This window comes from Mytilus californianus, unplaced genomic scaffold (genome assembly GCF_021869535.1).
Source record: "Mytilus californianus isolate M0D057914Y unplaced genomic scaffold, xbMytCali1.0.p SCAF_4, whole genome shotgun sequence".
Lineage (NCBI taxonomy): Eukaryota > Metazoa > Mollusca > Bivalvia > Mytilida > Mytilidae > Mytilus > Mytilus californianus.
In genome coordinates, this window is record NW_026262690.1 from 15,483,868 (window position 1) to 15,508,182 (window position 24,315).

A 24,315-nucleotide genomic window follows, 5' to 3' on the forward strand; every position below is an offset into this window, starting at 1 on the left:
GAATATGAAGCCAAACATTTATTTACCTAACTATGTTTGTACGCCAGATTTGAAATAAACAAGTTATTCACAATATTTTACGTTTTAATGTCGTATCGCCCCCTTAAAATAAACTAACATTTGTTTTGTACATTATATGGTTCTTTCAGTGGCGGATCCAGGGGGAGGGGGTTGTCCGGGGGTTGGAACCCCCCCCCTTTTTTTTTATAAATGGCTGGATCCGCCCCTGCAAGAAGCATTGCAGTTAATTTTTTTTCATGTTTAGGCAATATAAAACACTTTATCCTGATTTAGAGTAATTTCTCGCAATTTGATTGGCTGATATTGTCCTAATAAATTTCAGTGCATTTTTTTATTAAGTTAATTCGAATTATCTCCCTTATACCATTGACTTAATAAAAAAAATAGTGGTGTGATAACAAAATCAGGATAAATCGTTACACAGTTTGCAGTTGTCCTAATACGGAATTTATCGGGTTTGGCTTCGCCTCACCCGATATGAATATTATTGACCCGATAAATTCCCGTATTAGGACAATTGCACACTGTGTAACTAATATTATATCTATATATTATAGAAAAAAAAAATGAAACACTATTTTTAAAACAAAACAAAACCATGTGGTCGTTTTAAACCAATTTCGTGTACTTTTATAAAATCTGGTTACGGCACTATAATTGTATAAAACCCGGTGTAATCACAAATATCATTCTTTAGCACTTCAGGTAGAATAATAACTTGTAATTTATTATTTTATCGCTTTTCAATCATAGGCACTGCGTATACCTGTCTACTTTTTAGTATGATATCAAATGTACCGAGATACTTGTGTATTAAATTAAACAACAACAAAAACTCAATAAAAATTAAAATAAACACAAAAACCTGAAAAATAAATGTTTACTATCTAAGAGTACAACACATAAAACCAGGTACATGTATAATTTACATATCAATTTCATTTTGTATACAAACCATAGATATCTAGTGGGTAAGTAATGATATGTGATGTCCGTACGACGCACCCATCCACAACTATATAATATATTGAAAGGGAGTGTCCTGCCGTCCAACCTCCAGTGGCCTATCTACAACTTCTACTCAACCAGTGGATTTCTATTGAAAATCTCACAGCTTATACAGTACATAATAATGTGGTGATAATTGTTTTTTCAAATTATTACAAAAATGATATTAAGGTTTTCCATCGCAAAACATAAGACTTCTTAATTTTTCCGAATAAGGTTTGACACCAAATTCTTTTTCGTTCCCTAATAAAAAAACACTCAGCTTTGATGCGAAAGTATGAATTTGTGTGAGATCATATGAAACAGACCAATATTAGTTCATGCATGAGGTTTTCTAAATGTGTGCTTATAATTTACAAATGCATGTGCTTTCCTCCCAATAAGGTAATACAATTATTCGCTCTTGACTTCTGACATTTAAAAACAAATTTAGTGATGTATTGGAAACGAAGAAATAGACACAAATCACCGTCACCATGAAGATGTAAAGGATCTTTCGACGGTGGATCTATTCGAAATGTGGACAATTACATGCAGGTGCTTGACTTATAGAAATGACAGTTGAATTGTTTTCAAATTTTTATAAGAGAATTTTCTCTTTTAACAGGATTGAAATACTTAACATATAAATACGGTTTAAAGAGGAAGCTACCTTCATTCCCTAGTGAACAACATGAAATTTAGAAGATTAGATCATGTCTGCACAATTCTACACGACAACAACACATTATACACAATAATATCACATGATAATAATATATTAAACCTTAGACTTCGATTAGGCTTTTAACCTTTGATGAGTTATAATTAAAATGTTCAGAGAGCACCACGGGTATCATTACATTATGTTGACACTCGTTATCTCAATATTAGCGGACTGACACAAATAATGAAGAGGAATTTTGAGATAAATTATTTTGAAATAACGAGAGACAACTGCATCTGCTAAAATCTTCTTGTCCAATGGAAAACCAGAATTTCTCCTCCATATTTTATAATGAATGTGACTTTTTCCTTTTAGATTCATCACAATAATGAACTGTGAAGAACTACAAATAACGAAGTGTATAAGCACGAGCAAATACTGTCTATACCGCAAACAGAACATATTATTTGAAGCCGAAAAAATCAAATAGCGTTAAAACAACTGTGACAATAATAATAAGCTAGTGCATTGTGAATTGTCAAATCGATTTTGTTATCAAATATGAATCCTTCAAATATTGCAAACATATACATGATATCTACAAATCACACCATCGATATGATCATGGAAATATATTAGATGGAAAAGAACCAGCATTCATTGGATCAATTGATCAGGTTGATTAAGATAGATGACTCGACTAACGTCATACTTCCGCCTTCTACCCGACCGTTTATCTATATGAAGCGCCTAAATAAGTTCTGATTGGTGGAATAAAAGAACGGGGGACGCTCCTCATGGGAATCAGCACCAAACTCAATGGTTATATGCTTCACCACAATTCCCTTATACCCATGAACGTGTCATGACTATTTACGATATGTTGTGGATGTGAATGAACCGCATATAAAACATCCCCTTCTTTCAAAGAATATGCAGACCCTACATAATGAGCTCGCTTTCCAGCGGCACTTATCATTATACATTGGGCAGAATCGCTTTCAAGTATTGGCTGCGATTTTCCATTACTCCCTAGGAGAAAAATTTGAAGTGCTGTGCCATTGTGCATTCGATTTTCAGCCATTTCTGTGATCTGGCTATAAATAAAATACATCCTGTCTTTCATTATTGTAAATGTACCATTTGTAGGATCATAACTTAGCGAACTATTTCCTGTTTTATTGATTTCTGTGTTTTGATTCCATCTGATACTGCCTGTAAAGAAACCAAAAACAAAATTACAATATTTTTCGGCACATACTGTTGAAATAATCTTGACATAACAAAAAACTTTCAGCTTCAGTAGCGGATCCAGGAAATATGTGAGTTATATAAATAAACCAGATATGTGGATACATGTTCCTGAAACAGAATACTATACCTGATAGGCACTATTACCACCAGACATCCATTGATAATTTATAGATATTTAATGAGACACTAGATTCCATGATTATACACAGAGCGACCACGAGGCAGTTGATATTTTTCATTACCCGTTACAAATTGATCTATAAAGCCAGTCGGTTATTGCACACTTCAGTTTTCTTTTAACTGTCTATAATATCAATTTTCGACATTTTTTTAATTAAGTACAGTCCAGTAGATATCGATAAACAGGGTGTTACCTAAAATTAAACCAAAGAAATAGGAGTTAATTGCCAATGAGTCAACTATCAACCATAGACAAAACAAGACGTGGATGTAAGCAACTATAGGTCATCATCAGGCCTTAAACAATGAAAACCCATACCGTATAATAAACATATAGCGTATCGCCTGTCAACAGAACCAACAGTAATGACTGTAATCGTATCGTCCAGTAATCTAACGAGATTTATAGCAATAGTTCTTTGGCATGGACCTAATGAATAGTGTTAAAAAGGACGTTTTAGAACATTGGACAAAAGCATTATCAATCATTATGGCAAATGGCAGACGTCGTAAAACATACAGAAGCGCCATTGCTGCATTAGCCAAGTTGTGATCTTTATAGATTTGTAATAGAAAAACAGTATTTGGTATTTTTCGTTTGTTTGGTTTTAGTGATGTAGACTGTTAATGTTGTCCCAAGTTAAGTCCACCAACTGCCTCTGTGATATTAACATTTGACATAGTAATCTTAAAACCTATAGGAATCTTTTTCACCATCATATCATACCATATATAGTATTTAAGAGTCCTGCAGCAGTAAAAATGTCTGTCACCCTGACGAGACCGGTTTCGTATTTTTTCTCGAATTTCTTACAAACGTATAGTTGTTTACATCCTTTTCTTTTTGTCTTTGGTGGATAGATGTGGTTGTCTCATTGACATTAATAACAAATCACCTTTTTTTTAATATTAAAGAGTTAAATTTTAGTACTGATACCCAAAAATTAGTGATTCCATTATCAACAGGGTATTATAATGTTGCAGGATGTATATGGTAGTTCACTGATGGCATCAGTCATGCAAATATTTGTGTCCTTCGTCATTTTTGTTGCCCTGGTTTTGTCTGTTTTTCCTTGACTTATCTTTTTGATTTGTTGGTATTCAACTTGTCTCAGCTATGACATCATTTATATTGTTTATTGGAAACTTCAGGGTACAGAATTATCCCAGCCATGTCAGGTACAATACTCTTTGTTATCTTCAATGGATTCTAGCACAAGGCTTCTTAATCGTCTTTGGTCTAAGGACTTCGTGTGTAGTATCCAATACCATTCTTGTCTATACATTCTCTGGCTTTGAAGCTAGTTTAATTTAATAATTTTATTAAAAAAGGTTCATCACATAACATAGATGAGCATTCAAAGTTAAAACATTTGCAAGTGTTTATGCCATGGGATAGTCCACAAAATGTCTTTTTTTTTAAACTCTAGTTAACAAAACCATTTCATCCGATACAAATTTTGCTGATACTTTCAAATCTTGAAAACACAACATTATAACTACTATACCTGAAACTTACAGATCCTTTTGTTCTCTGGTACCGTTAAATCAGACTGCATTCCATGGTATTCGTCAATATGTTTGGCATTTTTTGCTGCTGGAAATTGTATTTATTGAAGTATATTTCATTATGTTCATAAAATACCTCTTTTTCTTTAGATCCCTTTTGCTATAATGTACGCAGATCTATATCCACAACATTGGCTGCAATATGTTATATGTGCTTTCGTAAATGCATCACAGTGTTCTTACTAATCTATTTATCCAAAGTGTTGTCAGGTATCTATTATCTGTGGCATTAGTATAATGCATTCAGACTTTTATCTAAAGTGTTGTCAGTAATCTATTATCGATGGCTTTCGTATAATACATTAAGACTTTCATCCAAAGTGTTGTCAGTAATCTATTATCAATGGCTTTCGTTTAATGTATTCAGACTTTCATCCAAAGTGTTGCAAGGAACATATTATCTATGGCTTACGTATAATGCAATCAGATTTTTATCCAAATGTTGTCAGTAATCTATTATCTGTGGCTATCGTTTAATGCATTCAGATTTTTATCCGAAATGGTATCAGTAATCTATTATGTGATGCTTTCGTATAATACATTCAGAATTATATCATAGTGTTTGTCAGTAATCTATTATCTGTGGCTTTCGTATCATGCATTCTGACTTTTATCCATAGTGTTTGTCATCAATCTTTTATATGTGGCTTTCCTATGATGCGTTCAGACTTTTATCAAAAGAGTTGTCAGTAATCAATTATCTGTGGCTTTCGTATCATGCATTCAGACTTTTATCCAAAGTGTTTTCAGTAACGTATTATCTATGGCTTTCGTATAATACATTCAGACTTTTATCCATAGTGTTTGTCAGCAATCTTTTATCTGTGACTTTCGAATGATGCATTCAGACTTTTATCCAAAGTGTTGCCAGTAATCTATTATCTATGGCTTACGTATAATGTATTCAGAATTTAATCCAAGGTTTTGTCAGTAATCTATTATCCGTGGATATCGTTTAATGCATTCAGACATTTATCCAAAGTGGTATTAGATCTGTGGTTTTCGTATAATGCATTCAGACCTTTATCCAAAGTGTTCTCAGTCATCGTTTATCTGTGGCTTTCGTATAATGCATTCAGACTTAAATCCGAAGTGTTTCCAGTAATCTATCATCGGTTGCTTTCGTATAATACATTCAGAATTATATCATAGTGTTTGTCAGTAATCAATCACCTGTGGCTTTCGTATCATGCATTCAGACTTTTATCCAAAGTGTTTTCCATAATCTATTATCTATGGCTTTCGTATAAAATACATTCAGACTTTTATCCATGATAGTGTTTGTCAGCAATCCTTTATCTGTGGCTTTAGTATAATGCATTCTGACTTTTATCCAAAGTGTTGCCAGCAATCTTTCACTGTGGCTTTCGCTAAATGCATTCAGATTTGTATCAAATGTGTTGTCAGCAATGTTTAAACTATGGCCAATTGGATATTGGGGGCTTTCGTATAATGTCTTGTCAGTTGTAATATCTAGTTGTAGTTTAAATCCTCAGTAAAGATAGTAAAGATAGAGATAAGGGGAAGATCAAATATGTTACTGTGTCTTCTTAAGCGGCATGTTTTCGCGATCTTAGATCTTTAGCAGTTAGCAGTATCCTTTTACTTTACTTTCCGCTACGAAGATGATGTTCTCTCACTAAATAATTCAAAATTTGGTGACTATGTTGAACGCATCTATCCCATCGAACTTGAGATAAATCATACAAGTTACAACAGATACAGTTAAATCATCTGCCTCATATCTTGACTTACATCTAGAAATTGACAATGAGGGTCGGTTGAAAACAAAACTTTATGACAAAAGAGATGATTTCAGCTTCCCAGTTGTGAACTTTCCATTTTTATGTAGCAACATTCTAGCAGCGCCTGCATACGGAGTATATATCTCCCAGTTCATACGATACCCCACGGCTTGTATTTCCTATCATGATTTTTTTGACAGAGGTTTGCTGCTCACAAGGAAGCTATTAAACCAAGACTTCCAAGTGGTGAAGTTGAAATCATCCCTTCGTAAACTTTACGGACGCCATCACGAGCTGGTTGACCGTTACGGAATATCCGTTTCACAGATGATAGCGGATATGTTCCTAATGTCGTAACTACAATCCCGTCCCCTTTTCCCGAATGTGACCTACCGAATTAGAACTATTACCGGGTTTGTACTACCATGAGCAACACGATGGGTGCCACATGTGGAGCAGGACCTGCTTACCCTTCCGGAGCACCTGAGATCACCCCCAGTTTTTGGTGGGGTTAGCGTTGCTAAATCTTTAGTTTTCTATGTGGTGTTTTGTGTACTATTTTTTTGTCTGTTTGTCTGTTGGTGTTTTTCTTTTTTAGCCATGGCGTTGTCAGTTTATTTTTCGACTTATGAGTTTGAATGTCCCTTTGGTATCTTTCGCCTCTCTTTTAGATACAAGTATAGTAGTCTGATCTGTAGTTTTATCGATTGTGTCCAATACCCGACCGTGACATTTTTACTGAGTGTAAATTCGCATGGCGGTGATGCATGTATAGCAGGAGACGCTTAACCTGTGGACGATCTCGATCCTCTTAGGCTTAGAGTTCATGAGATTACCTCCGTTTTTGTTTGTCGCCTTAATTTTTTCGATTTAGAACATCGAGAAAATACTGTCGCGTTAATTTAAGTCATTATCTTAAGTTGTAGCGTAAAGGAAGCGCCGTAAAAATATCGGCAAAATTTGATTTTTATATTTTACAAAGAAATCTACATGAAACATTTGATATTATACTATAAAAATATTCATATTTTAATGGCCTTCATGTATTTGTTTAAAATACATATTGTACCCACCTTTAAAGTGTTACCTGTATAAAAAGCATTGGACCAGGGACAGGTGACTATATAGAATTAATTTAAAAAGAAAAGATCCATTCTTTTGGAACAAACACATCTTTCAATTGTTATGATTATTCAAAAAAGAACTTATAGAAGTGTACATGTATATATATATATTCGTTCTAAAGAAGTCGAAGAACATGACGAAGACACACTTCATCAATATCAATACATTTCAGACTTTACTCAGGCTGTTTAATCGTAAGGGTAATCGGAAGCTGTCAAAAATTTGTATTCATCTTTCAGGAACTCAAGTTTGTGAGCAAATTGATGAACAGAAAACGAGTTTTCTGAACATTTTAAAATTACTTTGTTCTGAAATAAGTTGCAACATAGCCATTCTAGATAATGAATTCAACCACGTCAGCAGTCACATCTTTATTATCAATTACTGCATTGTTATAATAAATATATAAATTGAAAACTCTTCCGCTGATAACTTGGATTTAGCTTAAACCTTTATTTATTGTACAAATTTAAGATTTTTAGGATCTTCGCTACTCTTGTTTCAAAATAACAAGCTTTTTAAAAGACTGTTATAAATTTAAAGTATATAAATAAAGGAACCAAAAAAACAGAAAAAAATGAAGGGGCTTTTAAAACTATATGAAACAAAATTATGAAAAGAAAAGTAGGGGTTAGTGAACAAAATTATTTAATGGCAAAACATGGATAAAACCAGAGGATTCCGAAAATCTGGCAAAAAATTCAATAAACAAGAGGAGCGAACATCCTTAATGTATTTGACAGTAATCAAAACCAGTCTAATATGATCGAATCTCGTCTAAATCATTCTATACAAATATATATGACCTCCAAATTATTCCTATATATATATATATTTCTCTAATTCTTCGATTTATCTGTTTCCTGACCTGTTGATTATTTTGATTGAATCAACGTGTGGTTCTCAGTTTTTCATTGGTCAAAATTCAATTATGACGTCAAATTTTCTTGCTTTCCTATGAATTTCCTGTGTTTGACTTTCGTTCTTGACTAATGAAAACATGCTTGGCAAATGCTTTCGCAGTAGTTCGTCTTACGGCGATCCAAGATTTCACCTCTAACACCGTAAAAAGGCGACCATGTCTGATGACGTTACATAGAAAGATCACATCTTTTTGGAGATCATTGGAAAAGAAGGATAACGTTTGTCTGCATATCGTATAAAAATCTTTAAAGAAACACATCCTACCTATCTCATGCAATACTATATTTCTCCACTCGCGACATTTAAAGGAGAAGGTCCGGTAACGGCTTAATTTGGCCTAAATGTACATGTACTAATGTCGAAGACTTACCACTAGCTTCAATACTTGTGTGTATGTCGTCGACTTACCACTAGGCTCAATACTTGTATTTATGCCGTGGACTTATCACTAGGTTTCATAACTTGTATTTATGCCGTTAACTTACCACTAGGTTCAGCACTTTTATTTATGCCGCGGAATAAGTATACAGATGGCGCAGTTTTCCGACAAACAACGTTAGCATAATTAAGTTTTTCTGAAAAAAAAAGAAAAAAAAATTATTGAGTTTATCAGTTATACTGTATAGAAACAACTTTCTTTTCTGAAGTTCTTGATTTTGTTATTCAAAGGATTGAGATAAAGAGAAAAGCCCTATTACCAAAATAAATGTAACTGTTAAAGTGTGTTACGTCAGGAAGCTTGTAGGTGGTTGTGTTTTACGTCAGTAACATTGTTTTTGGTTGTGTTCTACGTCAGAAACCTTGGGAGTGGTTGTGTTTTACGTCAGGAACGTCAAGAACATCGTTAGTGGTTGTGTCTTACGTCAGTAACCTTCTCAGTGGTTGTATTTCTACGTCAGGAACCTTGTCGGTGGTTGTGTTCAATGTCTTGAACCTTGTCGACGGTTGTGTTTTACGTCAGAAACGTCAGGAACCTTGTCGATGGTTGTGTTTTACGTCAGGAACCTTGTCGGTGGTTGTGTTTCACATCAATAACCTTCTCAATGGTTGTGTTTTACGTCAAGAACCTTGTAGGTGGTTGAGTTTAATATCAGGAAACTTGTCAGTGGTTGTGTTATACGTCAGGAACTTGTCAATAATTAAGTTTTTCTGAAAAAGAAACAAAAATTCATTGAATATATCAGTTTCATAGAAACAAATTGCTTTTCTGAAATTCTTGATTGTATATATGTTATTCAAAGGATTGAGATAAAGAGAAAAGCCCAATTACAAAAAAATGAATTGTAACTGTTAATGTGTTTTACATCCTTCTCCATGGTTGAGTTTTACGTCAGGTACCTTGTCGGTGGTTTTGTTTTACGTCAGGAATCTGGTCGGTGGATGTGTTTTACGTGAGGAACCTTGTGGGTGCTTGTGTCTTACGTCAGGCACCTTGTCGGTGGTTGTGTTTTACGTCAGGAACCTTGTGGGTGGTTGTGTCTTACGTCAGGCACCTTGTCAGTGGTTGTGTTGTACGTCAGGAACCTTGTCAGTGGTTGTGTTGTTCGTCAGGCACCTTAATTGTCGATGGTTGTCGTTGTTTATATAAGTGCAGCTCTTCTTTGAGTCAGGAACCTTGTGGGTGGTTGTGTCTTACGTCAGGCACCTTGTCAGTGGTTGTGTTGTACGTCAGGAACCTTGTCAGTGGTTGTGTTGTTCGTCAGGCACCTTAATTGTCGATGGTTGTCGTTGTTTATATAAGTGCAGCTCTTCTTTGAAGAATTTAATATGAACGTAGTCAAATTCAATCACTTCACATTTTGAATTCTTAAATCCATTAAATCTGGACGATGTTGTATTTGCACATTCCCTTTGTTGAAAATCGTATTTGACCTCTAACAGGGGTGCGTTCAATATCATAGCTGCTACGTCGATTTCGACTACTGAACGTATAGCTAGCCTAGACGCTTAAAATAGATCTAGATAGCCTAAAAAATTCATTATATCTAGATAATCCAATTGGCGTCCGATAGGTTATTATTAATGACGTCATTTGGATAGCCTAGCTTTTTAGCATATCGTTCAACATAGATAGATATCTATGACATATCGGCTATCTAGCTGCTACGGCATTGAACGCAACCCTGGTCTTCAATTCTGGGTTAGTTACATTTTTGGCTGCTGTCACACTGTATCACTGTTCCACATTTTCTATTATTCATATTAAAAAAAACATAAAAACCAGCGTTGTACAACTATTGATCACATATATAATTATATATAGCACTCAGGATCCCGTTGCTGTTGGACTGCCCGTCATCGATGGCTCAGTAGTCAATGTTGTGGTAATGACATGCTTTATAACAAACATTTTTAAATTATCCTTTAATAAATTAAGTGATCATTAAAAAACTCAGGTTCCGACTCCAGCAGGCAACGTTGACCTTAGGTGGATTTGGCGTTTCCTATTAGTTCAACGTTGGACATATAGCTTCTCAAGTATTACAGTATAAATACACAAACGATTGGCTTTCATTTCAAATTTTTGGGGTCAGTGAGCGTTCCTATAGCTATTGAAAGTATATCACGAAAAGCTCAGTCACAGAGCTATGCACTTGTATTTGAATTCACTTGCTTTAATTGAATATTATGCCATTTTATGTTATAAATATGTTTAGTATTCATTAGTGTACTGATCAATAAATCGGGGGATTTATGATAATGAAGGGGAGGGACTATGAGGGATCAACACAGGGTCCCGGCTGTCCTCAACTGAGCACCTATGGTACTGATAAGCATAATGTGCTTAAAGTAATAAAGAATTGAATTATCAATTTTAAAATATTCATTAAAATGTTCAACTTATTATTTCAACCCTTTTTTTTTTAATTTCCTATATGGACTTTGGACAACAAGTACCTGGCATTATCTAGGCTACATACCTGCCATATATTGCATTTGAAGTTTTCTCATGTTCTGGAAAATATTCAAAATAAATGCAAATTAAATGCAAATTAAAGAATATTCAAAAAGGATGTATTTCATTTCATTTCTCTTTTGTAGTAAATTTCTCTTCTTTACTTTTGATTTTTATTGTGTTACTTTAGTTATGATGGCGGCTGCAGAATGTGAGTTTATTGCATACTATCTAAAATAGATTTCATATTTACTTTTACTTTCGGTTTTGATTTCTTAAAAACCCGTAACCACTGCCGACTTCAAAAACATTAAACATGTTAAATTAAAAAAATAAATTTAATATCATTGGACAAAAAACCCAAGAGTAATCCAAATATAATAAACATTTAAACTACTAGACACAAAGGACGAGATAACTAGGTCATAAACTGGGTTAAATCAATATATAACACTTACCTTATCAATTTCGTCTGCAATATATTTTTCTGGCTTTATTCTATCGCATTGTTTTGTTTGGTCTGTTTTAACACACAATGAACGGTCAACATTAGGGGCAGGTATCATATCCTTTATTGGCCCGTTTCTTAATGCAGTCCATGAAACCGAAACTGCAAAAATTGCAACTATCAACAAAATATTGAGTACTAACAACAGTAACTGAAGAATAGTCACACAATTGTCACTTCTTTCTGTTACATCCTGTTGTTTGGTTTTATCCATTTTCACTCGGATACAGGGAAACGTTAATACAGGTTTTCACTATTGCGCACCAAGGAAGTATAGTGCTTGTACACTATCAGTTGTAAATATTACCCTGTGTTGATAATCTAAAAATAGACACACATAATACATGTACAACAAAGCCTTAGATAACTGTAACACACAGTTACACAGAAATGTCGTAATCTATTTGATAATTAACACCCCGTACCATACAAGAGCAAAAATGTGTATACTATGTATTTAGGGACGACCGTTTGATTATCTGGAGGTATTCATTTTCATCTGTTAATTTCTGCACCAGGGGCGGATCTAGCCATTTATTAAATGGGGGGGGGGGGGGGGGGGGGGGGGGGGGGGGGTTCCACCTTTATGTCCCCATTCAAATGCATTGATCGTCAAAAAAAGGGGGTTCCAACCCCGGACCCCCACCCCTTTTGGATCCGCCACAGTGCACAGTGCAATCATGATTCATGATGTTTGCGTTTTGAGTTGCAAAATTTGCATTTTCATCCTGTCTTCGACGAGATTATTTTTTTGCAGTTTTCGCAAGCCAGTATCATGATTTTATTCATTTTAAAATCCTCCCCACCACCTGAAACATTATTTTTCATTTTTTAGGAGGGAGTCTTATAAATTCAGGATATCCAATTACAAGTAATGACATCTTGTTGTAAATATATACATGATGACATCAACAATAAATCCATTTATGGAGCCCTTGTGGTTAATTTGGAATTTAAACAATTTGTTAAATTTCATATTATGCGTATTTAACAAGTCTTTGATTAAGCGTGACATTCCTGTGGTTTTCGAAAATTATTCATACATGATTTCGGGTGAGTATTGGGTCTTCTGGGTGCAGCTCCGTTCTTGTTGACTGGATTGCACTTCCTTTCAATTTTGGTTGATTTCTTCCCGTAAATAGTCTCGAGCTGATACAATTGTAAATGCCCAGAATAACCTAAAATACCAGGTTCAATCAAAGCTTAAATAAACTATAGTAATCGTTATCCCCTCCAACTAAAGTTGTGAAAAATTAAAGAAAAAGTTACTCCCCGTCTGTGTGATCTTGGCACTTTTGCAGCATCAATTACCAATCCGCTTTTGTGAAAAGCCTTATCAACGGGTTTGAGTCATTAAGGTATTTTATTTTCGAATGTTTTGGCCTTACAATTTTAATTGGTTAGTCAATGTTATTACCAGGAGTAACACGGCTGGTGTCATTAAATGAACAGGACAGAACAGATTTTGTAATGCCGGGATATTTTATAGCTTACTATACGGTATGGGTTTTAGACAATGCTTACATCCATTTTGTCATTGGTGAATAGTCTCCATGATTGGCAATTATACCATGCACATCTCCTTATTTTTACAAAAATGTTTTCCCAATGAGTACCAATGAGTACCCATCAACAAGAATTAAACAGATGTACACACAAGGTTCAAATGTTCAAGAAATGAGTGACACGTTCAAGAAAGAGTTATTCCAAAGCATGGACAAACATATACCATCCAAAGAAATCCGCTCAAAAAACAGCCTTCCCTGGATAACACACAAAATAAGGAAGATGTTCAAAAAGAAAAGCCGATTATACCAGCAAGCTAAAAGAACAAAAAATTGGTCAAACTACAGGCACTTCCAAAAAGAAGTCAAAAGTCAAATAAGGAAAGCCGAATGGTCATATATCAACGACACCATACTAAAGGGCATAGAAACAAACAATACCAAGCCATTCTGGAAATACATCAAATTCAGAAAAAATGACAACATTGGAGTAGCCCCATTAAAAAACAAAGGGAAACTCATCAGCGACAGCAAAGGGAAAGCTGAAATCCTAATACAACAATTCAAATCGGTCTTCACAATAGATAAATCCACATCAATACCAGACACAACAAAACATATTGAGGAATCTATACCAAACCTCATAATAACAGAAAAGGGACTAGAAAAACTGCTGAAAGATGTCAACCCATCAAAAGCTTCTGGACCAGATGGATTTCCAAACAGAATTTTGAAAGAATGTGCAAGTCAAATTACACCAGGACTGACAGCAATCTTCCAAAAATCTATAGACACTGGAACCCTTCCACAAGACTGGCTTAACGCAAACATATCATGCGTTTTCAAAAAAGGCGATAAACATACTGCTGAAAATTACAGACCTGTATCGTTAACATCAGTACCATGTAAGATCCTGGAACATATAATATGCAGGCACATAATGAAACATCTAGAAAAGCATGATGTTTTAACATCTTTAAACCATGGTTTTAGATCCGGTTACTCATGTGAAACCCAACTACTTGTCACTATGAACGACTTCATGAAAGCATATGATGCCGGACTACAAACCGATATTGCCATACTAGACTTCTCAAAGGCTTTCGACACAGTACCCCATAAGAAACTACTATCAAAAATGGGCGATTATGGAATCCGTGGGCCAATAAACAACTGGCTGAATATGTTTTTGACAAACAGGAAAATGAAAGTGGTAGTGGAAGGAGAACAATCAGAAGAAGTAACGGTGGACTCTGGAGTCCCACAAGGCACAGTCCTGGGACCGTTGCTATTCCTTTGCCATATAAAGGACCTCCCAGACGCCGACAAATCTTCAGTCAGACTTTTCGCTGATGACTGCCTTCTTTACAGAACAGTGAAATCTCAGAAAGACCACGACATACTTCAAGAAGACCTCAAAAACCTAGAAGTATGGGCAGATAACTGGGGAATGCGGTTCAATGCCAAAAAATGCTACATCCTAAGCATCAGAAACAAGAGCCATAAATTCTACAGTTTAAATGGACACATACTACAGCAAGTCCAGCATAACCCGTACCTAGGCCTACAAATTTCGGAGGACCTCAAATGGACCACCCACATATCAAACGTGGCAAAGAAAGCAAATTCAACACTAGGCTTTCTAAGAAGAAACTTGAAATACTGCCCACAAGATTGTAAAAAAACAGCTTACATCTCGCTCGTCAGATCAACGATGGAATATGGAGCCATAGTATGGGACCCCTACACGGTAACTAACATAAATAAACTTGAAAGGATACAACGTCAAGCGGCAAGATTTATCACCAGAGACTACAAGTCAAGAGAGGACGGATGTGTCTCCAAAATGCTTGCCCAACTGGAACTACAAGATCTCCAGACAAGACGAACAAGCCAGAAGTTAATATTTATGTACAAAGTGGTTGAGGGACTGGTTCCCGCTATTGAACCAGACGAATTCCTCAAAAAAGCACGTCCGAAGAGAACCATAACTGCCAAGAAATTCGAAGAATACCACGCAACAAATATTGTGGAAAAACAAGTAAAAAATCACTCTAAGTGTTTTGACATTCCACCAAGCAAAACACCACAATATACAAACTCATTCTTTGTAAAGACAGTGATCGCGTGGAATCAGCTAGACGACACTGTAGTGCGCGCATCAAGCGTAGAGAGCTTCAAATCTGCTCTCACGCCCCGTCAATAAATCGGCGGCGCTCTCTCAAACCGTTGTATTAAAGCCAGTATTGGTATCGACAACGTATTCATACAGATACAGATACAGAATGATCGGCTAGCACAATCACTGATCGCCATCCATCGAAGTTGAAAATTGATATGATACACTGAGTTTATCCTTTAGCCCAATATGTAAAATATTAATATATCAGTGTTTCTAAATTGTTTCAACTTATAAATCCTCTCCTTCACCCTTTTATATTTTGATAAAACCCCTTCCCTTCAAAAAATACTTAAAAAAAACATCACTCTTACTCCCCTTAAAGCGTTATATATATAATTAAAAACCAATTGTTCAGAGAACAATTGAAGGTCTTTCCACTCATAAAGATCTATTTTGAAATAGAACTATTAAAATTTGGTTTAAAATATCATATTCAGCGTTTAATGATAGTTTATTGTACACTGATTCCAAAAATACATGATTTCTATACATTCTTTTCAAAATAAGGGAGATAAATTGTTACTTCCGGTTTGAAAGATGTCACTTCCGGTTTTATTTGATAGTTTACTTGATACTGATTCCAAAAATATATGGTTTAATATACTTTTACATTAAATAAGTACAAAAAATAGCTACTTCCGGTTTACACAAGGTCACTTCCGGTTGGCTTTTCCATGGTCAAGTGCCTTGCAAGGTATCCGGTCGTTCCGTCCCCAAACCGATCCGGCCCCAAGTCGATCCGGCCCAAAGTCGATCCGTCCCAAGTCGATCCGGCCCACGTCGATCCGTCCCTACGTCGATCCGGCCCCATAATAAAATATGAATAAACTATATTGACTTTGGAGGATTTTGTGACAAATTTTAACAGTGTAAATGGAATTTGTAAAAAGTATCGATGATGGATGACAACAGGTAAGTGAAGTATTGGAGTACCAGTCAAAGAATTATTTTAAATCGATACGAAAATGAGTGTGATTGTGTCTGTTTGTATAGCAGCTTCAACATATTAATATGAAGTTATTTTCCATGATAACTTTGAACACTGTGCGGGACAAATTTGCAATTCCAGAATTGGCAAATCTGACTTCGTCGGTTTACAAGATAACACAAATATTTTTTTGGTCAAGTGATAGATAATCAAAAAAATTTAATTTCCTCGTATGTCCCAACATGTCACTGGTGTCACTGTTGTCACCACAGCTGATTAAAAGTATATTTCCCATGGGAATTTAAAAAAATTCCCATAAGAATATTAGAAGTTCCCATGGGAAAATTTAAAGTTCCCATCGGAAAAAGTACTTTTCCCATGGGAATTTTATAGTTCCCATCGGAACTTTATACTTGGTGCATTGCAAACGGGCAAGACTCTGTTCATCTACCAGACGCACTTGCCTCGAAACAGTTTTGGCTTCCTTGATGAGCGCTGGAACCATCTTGTAGAAGTGGAGTTTGTATGTATCAGCTTGGGGATCGGCTTGTACCGTTGTGTATGTAACTATTTGTTATTACACAGGATGAAAGACTTGTTAAGATCACAGTCAATTGAAAGAAAATGCTAATTACTGATGTCTGTTGATTGTACTAAATTCTGTTATATACGTTTTTATTATAATTATACCCAATAATCTTGAAAACTTGTAATGAAAACATAATCAACAAAGTTGTTTTAAACTCATCTAAAGAAAATATTTGTCAAAGGCTAATTTTTTTTACCGTACACCTTTTACGTTATAATAAAATTCATAAACATTTATGAATTACAATTAATATATATCTTTATTTTTATTCCTTATAAATATATTTTTTTATTGGGCCGGATCGACTTTAAATATGGGCCGGATCAGCGTTGGGCCGGATCGACGTGGGACGGATCGACTTGGGCCGGATCGACGTGGGGCCGGATCGACATGAAACCTCTTGCAACGTAATGCAAAAATTCCTATGGCTTTATCACGTATACTAACGAGGAAAAAGCAAAGGTCAAAATCTAGAACGTCAAATTTACCTATGACCTTTAGCTCAATTTCAAGGTCATAAACCGAGGGCTTCAAATCAAAAGACCATAGGTCTTAATTATATATGGTTAATGAGTTATATCACTTTAGGCCTAATTTTTAACATAAGAGGGGAGAAAACTCCAATTTAATGTTAGCGTACCATTTCAACCAAAATTTAAGTGTTACGACATGTCGCAACTTACAATTTAGTAAAAATATCTTGTCGATATCTTATACGGTTTTTGAAAAGAAGTGAAAATAAGCCAAAATCAAAATTTAAAATATGACCTTGACCTCTGACCATGACCTTATTTTCTTTTTTTTGGACCAAGGACCTCAAATCAAAAGATCCTAGGTCTCTTTCACTTATGGTTTACAAGATAGAAATGCATATCACTAATAACAAACGCATAAGGGGAAATAACTCTCATATGGAGTGTTCATAACGCTTCGGTCAAAATAGGACAAATCATGCGAAGGTTATAACGAGCAATTTTATAAAATAAATTTGTCGCTTTCTTTTATGGTTACAGAGGAGATGCAGTCACAAGGAAAACAGTGTTCGGGGAGATAACTCCTACAAAGAAAAGTATTCGGTTACGCAGGGTGAATTTCAAAGGCGCATAAACTGTTCGATATCATATACCAAACATCCAAGCGACATCTTGCGAAACAAAATTTATACGCAAGAAATAAAAGTGGCGGAAGAAGAAAAAAAAATAAAAAATAATAATAATCAGAACAAATACAATAGGTCTTTCCACCGAAAAGTGGAAAGACCTAATTAAAGTAGACAGAAACAATTATGTGAATATAATTCTGTATTTACCTGTCCCAAGTCAGGAGCCTGTAATTTAGTGGTTGTCTTTTGTTGCTGTGTATTGTATTTGTTTTCCGTTTATTGTTTTGTACATAAATCAGGTCGTAAGTTTTCCTGTTTAAATTGTTTTACATTTGTCATTTCGGGGTCTTTTATGGCTTACTATGCGGTATGGGGTTTGCTCATTGTTGAAGGCCGTACAGTGACATATAGTTGTCACTTTCTATGTCATTTGGTCTCTGGCGGAGAGTTGTCTCATTGGTAATCATACCACATCGTATTTCTATATAGACTCTGGAAAGACATATAAGACAATTTTCTTATTTCCACTGAGCAACTATCCAGCGGAGGGAGACCAAATGACGTAGATGTAAAGAACTATATGTGACCGTACAGCCTTCAACAATGAGCACACCCCATACTGTTTAGAAATCTATAAAAACCCAATAATAAAAAATGTAAAACAATTCAAAGGAAATGCGACTAGATCATGCTGGATGTTAAAAAGCATGCAATATCTGTTTTATTTCGGTCGTTCTTCGAAATTTTCCGTTTAATGATTTTTACAACATTTGTGACACATACAGGTATAAGGTTTGTGTAGTTGCAGCGCATACAATTTGCTGCTCTTTGTTGTACTTGCTCTATTATCCCATACTGTGCATGTGCATTCCACTGTATATCTTACCATGGGTGTATATGCTGCTGAATTTACAGGTTTCGTACAATCTTTAAGGTTTTGTCAAATAAATCCGTATTTTCTTTGCCAACGGTATTATCAATTTGTTCAGTGGGATATCCAGTGAACGAAAACAAAAGAAAATTCACTCTTCTTATGATAGAGTCGAGAAAGTCAATAATAAAACAATACCGGTGACGATACTGATCAAAAGTTATTTCTAAATAATAATTGTACATTTTAAAGAAATTATTTGTTAAACTGTGTTATTAGAAATATACATGCAAATACACGATGTTTTATGTTCAGCATTTATCGAGATAATTGCATTAGAAGCTTGTGAAACTGAAATTTAAAAAATGCCAATCTTTGCTGCATATTGATAAAAAAAAATTGGAAAAAAATCATGTACATACAAAACCGAAAGATCTTTCGGGTCACCAATTTTCGGAGTGTTCTAAAAAGTCATTAGCATGTTACAATTTCCCAAAGTATGCTTATTTTATCGAATCTAAGTTATCGAGCATACCGGTCTGCTCTTGTCACATGTACATTCAATAGAGAAATATTGTCTTTTCGTGAATATAAAAATTTAAAAGTATGTCTGTGCAGGTTAAAAAAATAAAGATGACTATTTTTATAAAGCATGTTTTAATTTTGTATATAATTTTAAGTAAAGGTCGTCTCGAGTTTTGTTCAAGTATTCTCGATCTATTCACATTCAATGTTTACATCGACATAAGGTCTGTTTGAATTTGCTTAGTAACTTAATTTCAAAAATGCCAATCTTTGCTGCATATCAATCGATTCCTTTGTAATTTTTTTCCCGGACTTTCCCTGATCTAGCTGTATATCTATACGAATAATTAGCATGTTCCAGAGAGGTATACAGACAGTAAAAAAATAAATTGAAGTTGTTACTCCAGGAATTTATTCGCATAGCAACATTTTAAACCAATTTTACATCAAGCTTCTATAGCCTGCTGTACTCGTCGTTTGCAACTTAAGGAGGAAAAGGATAACATTGAGTGGAAGTTTTGTTTTTATTTCAACTAATTTCTATTTTTACTATTTACCAGAACGTTTTTCCATGAATCCATAACTGATAGCGTCCTTGCTAAAATGGGACAAACAATGAGAAGATCAAGTTTTCAGTGTTTACAGGGGAGGTAATATTTTGTCACTAGATTTCCCACTGTGTTTGTCCCAGGTTAAATTGTTAATGATGGTTACGCATAGGTATTCACTGGCTTCGACAGTGTCAAGTGTATGTCCATGGAACTTGTATGTTGTTTGTATCTTATTCAAGTTGCATGTGTATGTATATCCCTTTCATTACTTTATTTGCCAGATATAATTCTTAACTTGTTGATATTTCCCTGCAGCTATGATCCACAATGTACAGATGTAGCGTGATTGACATCTAGCATTCTATAGAATTTCAAAGCCAGTGGCAGCCTTTAACTTGCAGTGAGGTCAGAGTGTTTGATCGGTATTGAAAGCCTCACTGTGATTTTAAGATGAATAATTAACCGTTATGTAGGCGTCGTTCCTTTGCTTTTCGTGTTTTTCATGTGTGTGTAGTGATTTTGTGTCATATATTGATACACAATATCATGTCTTTTATATCCCGACTACTGCTTTGAATGAATTTGTAAAGAAATGACTTAATATGATAATTAAAATGTACGTGTATTCCATTCAGATAGGCCAAAATTGTCATTTAAGGAGTCGACTGACAATTTTGGTTATGTTCATCTTCTAAAGCTTTGATCAAAACGCAGATATTGGTAAAAACCGCCAATTAAAGGCAAGAAGGCCTATACGAATTTGACTGCCAATTTCGGCTATACTTAATTATTAGTAGATCACGTAAACATAACAGTATTTCTATGTCTACTATAGTTTTCACCCAAAATATAAAAACCAGAAATTAAATCTAAAAATACTGCAGAAAAAGGTCTGTTTTTTTCTTTGTATCTTGAATGTGCTGTCAAAAATGTATATATGTTTGTAGAATGACTCCGTAAAATGCAACTAAAAAAGAATATATAAATCATATAATGTATAAGACTTTTACTAATTAAATTCCCTGGTTTCATGATCCATGAACACAACAGGGAGGATGGAACCTTATTGTCATTGATTTAGCACATAGTGGTATTGTTAACAAATGTATCTGGAAAAACAAATATGGGTAAACGTCACGAACAAAGAGCAATAACTCAGTCCTATCAAGAGTTGTCTGACAATTTCAGCTATTTGACCTGTGTGTATATCTTGTTTTTCTGATCAATCTAGCTGTTTGTATTTTTTTCTATATCTTTCCAAAACGCAAAAATAGGTAAATACGTCATTTAAGGGCAAAACTCCTGTAAGGAGTCAACTGAAAATTTTCGAAATGACTTAAAGAGAGGCGGAATATACAAAAGGGATATTCAAACTCATAAGTTGAAGACAAACTGACAACGCTATGTCAAAAATCGAACAACAGTCTACAAAACACAATTTAGAAAACTAAAGACTGAGTAACGCGAACCCCACCGTAACAGGGGGTGATTTTCAAGTGCTCCGGAAAGTTCAGCAGATCCTGTTCCACATATAACTTCCGTCATGTTACTCACATAGGTACAAATTCAGTAACAGTCTTATTCGGTGATGTCACATGCGAGGAAAAGTGGACGGGACTGTGATTATGGCAATTATAACATTATCGTCGTCATCTGTAAAGCATATTTCATAACGGTCAACCAACTTGTGATGGCGTCGGTAAAATTTTCGGAGGTATGATTTCAACTTCACCACTTGGAACACTTGGTTTAATAGCTTCCTTGTAAGCAACAATCCTTTATCAGTATCAAGGAAATCATTATAGGAAACGCAAGCTCTGAAATATTGTATTAACTGGGAGATATATACTCGTTATGCAGGCACTGCTGGAATGTTGCTACACAGAAATGCAAAGTTAACAAAACGGAAGCTGAAATTGTCTCTTTTGTCGTAAAGTTTTGTTCTCAACAGACCCTCAATGTCAATTTCTAGATGTATGTCAAGATATAAGGCAAACTTAACTGTATCTATTTCATCCTTATTTCAAGTTCTATTGGATACTAGATGCGTTCAACATAGTCACCAAACGTTGAATTATTTAGTGAATGGACATCTACAAAATGTATATAGCGGAACGTGAAGTTAAGGGATAATACTTGCTTTTTTCATTCTTGATAAGAAACTCCTGTATGAGTCTGCCTCATATGAATAATAGGACAAGTCGGCAATAAGAAGAGAACAACTGGTTTCCATGGGAATGCCGATTGTTTGTTGAAAACACGTCCTCCAAACATAAGAAATATGTTATCAATCAAGAAATCAAGCACCAGTTTCAGAGAATACTTTGTTAGAATCCGAAAAGAAAGGCGGAATATACCAAAGGGATAGTCAAACTCAAGACTGAGCAACAAGAACCTTACCAAAATCCGAGGGTGGTCTTAAGTGCTCCGGAAGGGTTAGCAAATCCTGTTTTACACAGGTGGCACCCGTCGTGTTGCTAATGTAACTACTAATTCGGTAACAATTCTAATTTTGGGATTTCACATTCGAGGAAAAGAGAACGTGACTTTGGTTATCACAATTGGAACATATCAGTGGTCGTTTGTGCCACAAATATTCCATAACAGTCAACCAACTCGTGATTGCGTCCATAAACGGAAACTTTCAAAGGGGTGAATCATGACACAGGTTTTGAAAAATGCAAAAAGCTTCTCGTCATGACTACATGTGTACAAATTAATACGGTTCTTTCTTACAATCTCGCCAAGAATTTGATAATTTCTATTCCTACACTGTGTGTAAGGTCTCCTATATGTGTAAAATGAACTACACAATGTACAAACATTATATAGCTACGTGTTAAATCCTGGACTATGTGTATCTTGTGCTTGGATTTTCTTTTAAGACGCATAACATTCAGTTTTTTAAAAAAAAATATTGTACGTCAAATAATGGAAAAAAAATCTTGACACCAATAAGTATCGAAACCCTGTCTTGACATGCAAATCACTTAACCATTTGGCATTAGCTAGATAGATAATTACAGAGACGGAAACATAAGGATTTAACATACAATTCTTAATGTGGTACATGGAGTAAATTTATACAAAATACAATACACAAATAGTGAAGAATTGAAAGATAGAAATAGATACATAATGAAATATCCATTAACCAGGATGACTGACTTTTTCATTTATTACTTCATTATCAAGGGTATGCTCCCTACACAAAAACTGTTCCATCAGAGTTATGAGGAAGAACAGCTAATTTCGACGCTACATAAGTTTTTAACGGCCACTATCGTGAATTGGTACACTTAAACGATATATCTGAGTTTCAACTCGCTTGCGACAAGTTGTGGCAGCCTTATTCCTTTGGATACCAGTATTGTCGTCTAATCTGTTATTTTACCGATTGTGTCCTATCCCCTGATTGTTACATTTTTACAGAGTGTGGATTCGCATGGTTGGTGATTCATGCATATTTCTAACCTTGATTTGTCTTTTTTACCGATGTATGAGATTTGAAATTCGGTAAACTACTGTTGCCTATACTAAGCATTGCCCACTCTTTACTCAAATAATCGGAAAACATGAAATATGTGTCCGACATATCTGAAAAGTGCTCATACGATATAAATACAACTCATTACTCTCAATCTGCTGACAATATATCATAAATGTCACTCTCCTTTGTAGTTTCGGAGACAAAAGTGACGAAAATAGTTGTTCCACGGAAGGGCGTACGGATAAGGTGAAAGCAATATAGCCCTAATCCTATAGTGGGGTATAATAGTATGTATTTTTTGTAATATACAGTGCTTCTCGAATATATATATAGCATTAAGAAATGAAAGTAGTAGACTCATGCATAGAATTATTGTTATAATCCCCGTCCACAGAACTCGGTTGCTCCGTATGATTTGGAATAAACACAGATCTTAGGATACATGTCTCGTTCATTGTATGTGCACATTTAATCCATATTCCTCTCACCTTACAAACTAAACGAAGATAATTCAATTAGGCTGAATCAGCATTTCTTGATGAAATATTGAGGTACATTTTATAAATCTAGAAACATCTTGATAAATAAGACAATGAATCTGCATGTGTGTTTGAATTAATTTAGTATTCTTAAACATATTTATGTCGACCACATATCAGACATCAACCAAAAAATCTCAATAGTTTCACTGTTTTG

General features: G+C 34.9%; 1 protein-coding gene across 2 annotated transcripts; it reads right to left on the minus strand.

Annotated features, from left to right (window-relative positions):
• Positions 1 to 886: 886 nt before the first annotated feature.
• LOC127737548 (uncharacterized) lies at positions 887 to 12,181 on the minus strand. Of its 2 annotated transcripts, XM_052248381.1 has the most exons (4): positions 11,827 to 12,181; positions 11,394 to 11,427; positions 8,958 to 9,047; positions 887 to 2,890 (listed from the first exon to the last, which is right to left on the minus strand). In XM_052248381.1, the coding sequence occupies exons 1-4, from the start codon at positions 12,088 to 12,090 to the stop codon at positions 2,508 to 2,510; spliced, it is 771 nt and encodes a 256-aa protein (XP_052104341.1). In that variant the 5' UTR covers positions 12,091 to 12,181; the 3' UTR covers positions 887 to 2,507. The 2 variants fall into 2 exon arrangements, with proteins under 2 accessions (XP_052104341.1, XP_052104342.1); XM_052248382.1 differs by lacking the exons at positions 887 to 2,890; positions 8,958 to 9,047 and adding an exon at positions 9,211 to 9,621.
• Between the last annotated feature and the right edge of the window lie 12,134 nt (positions 12,182 to 24,315).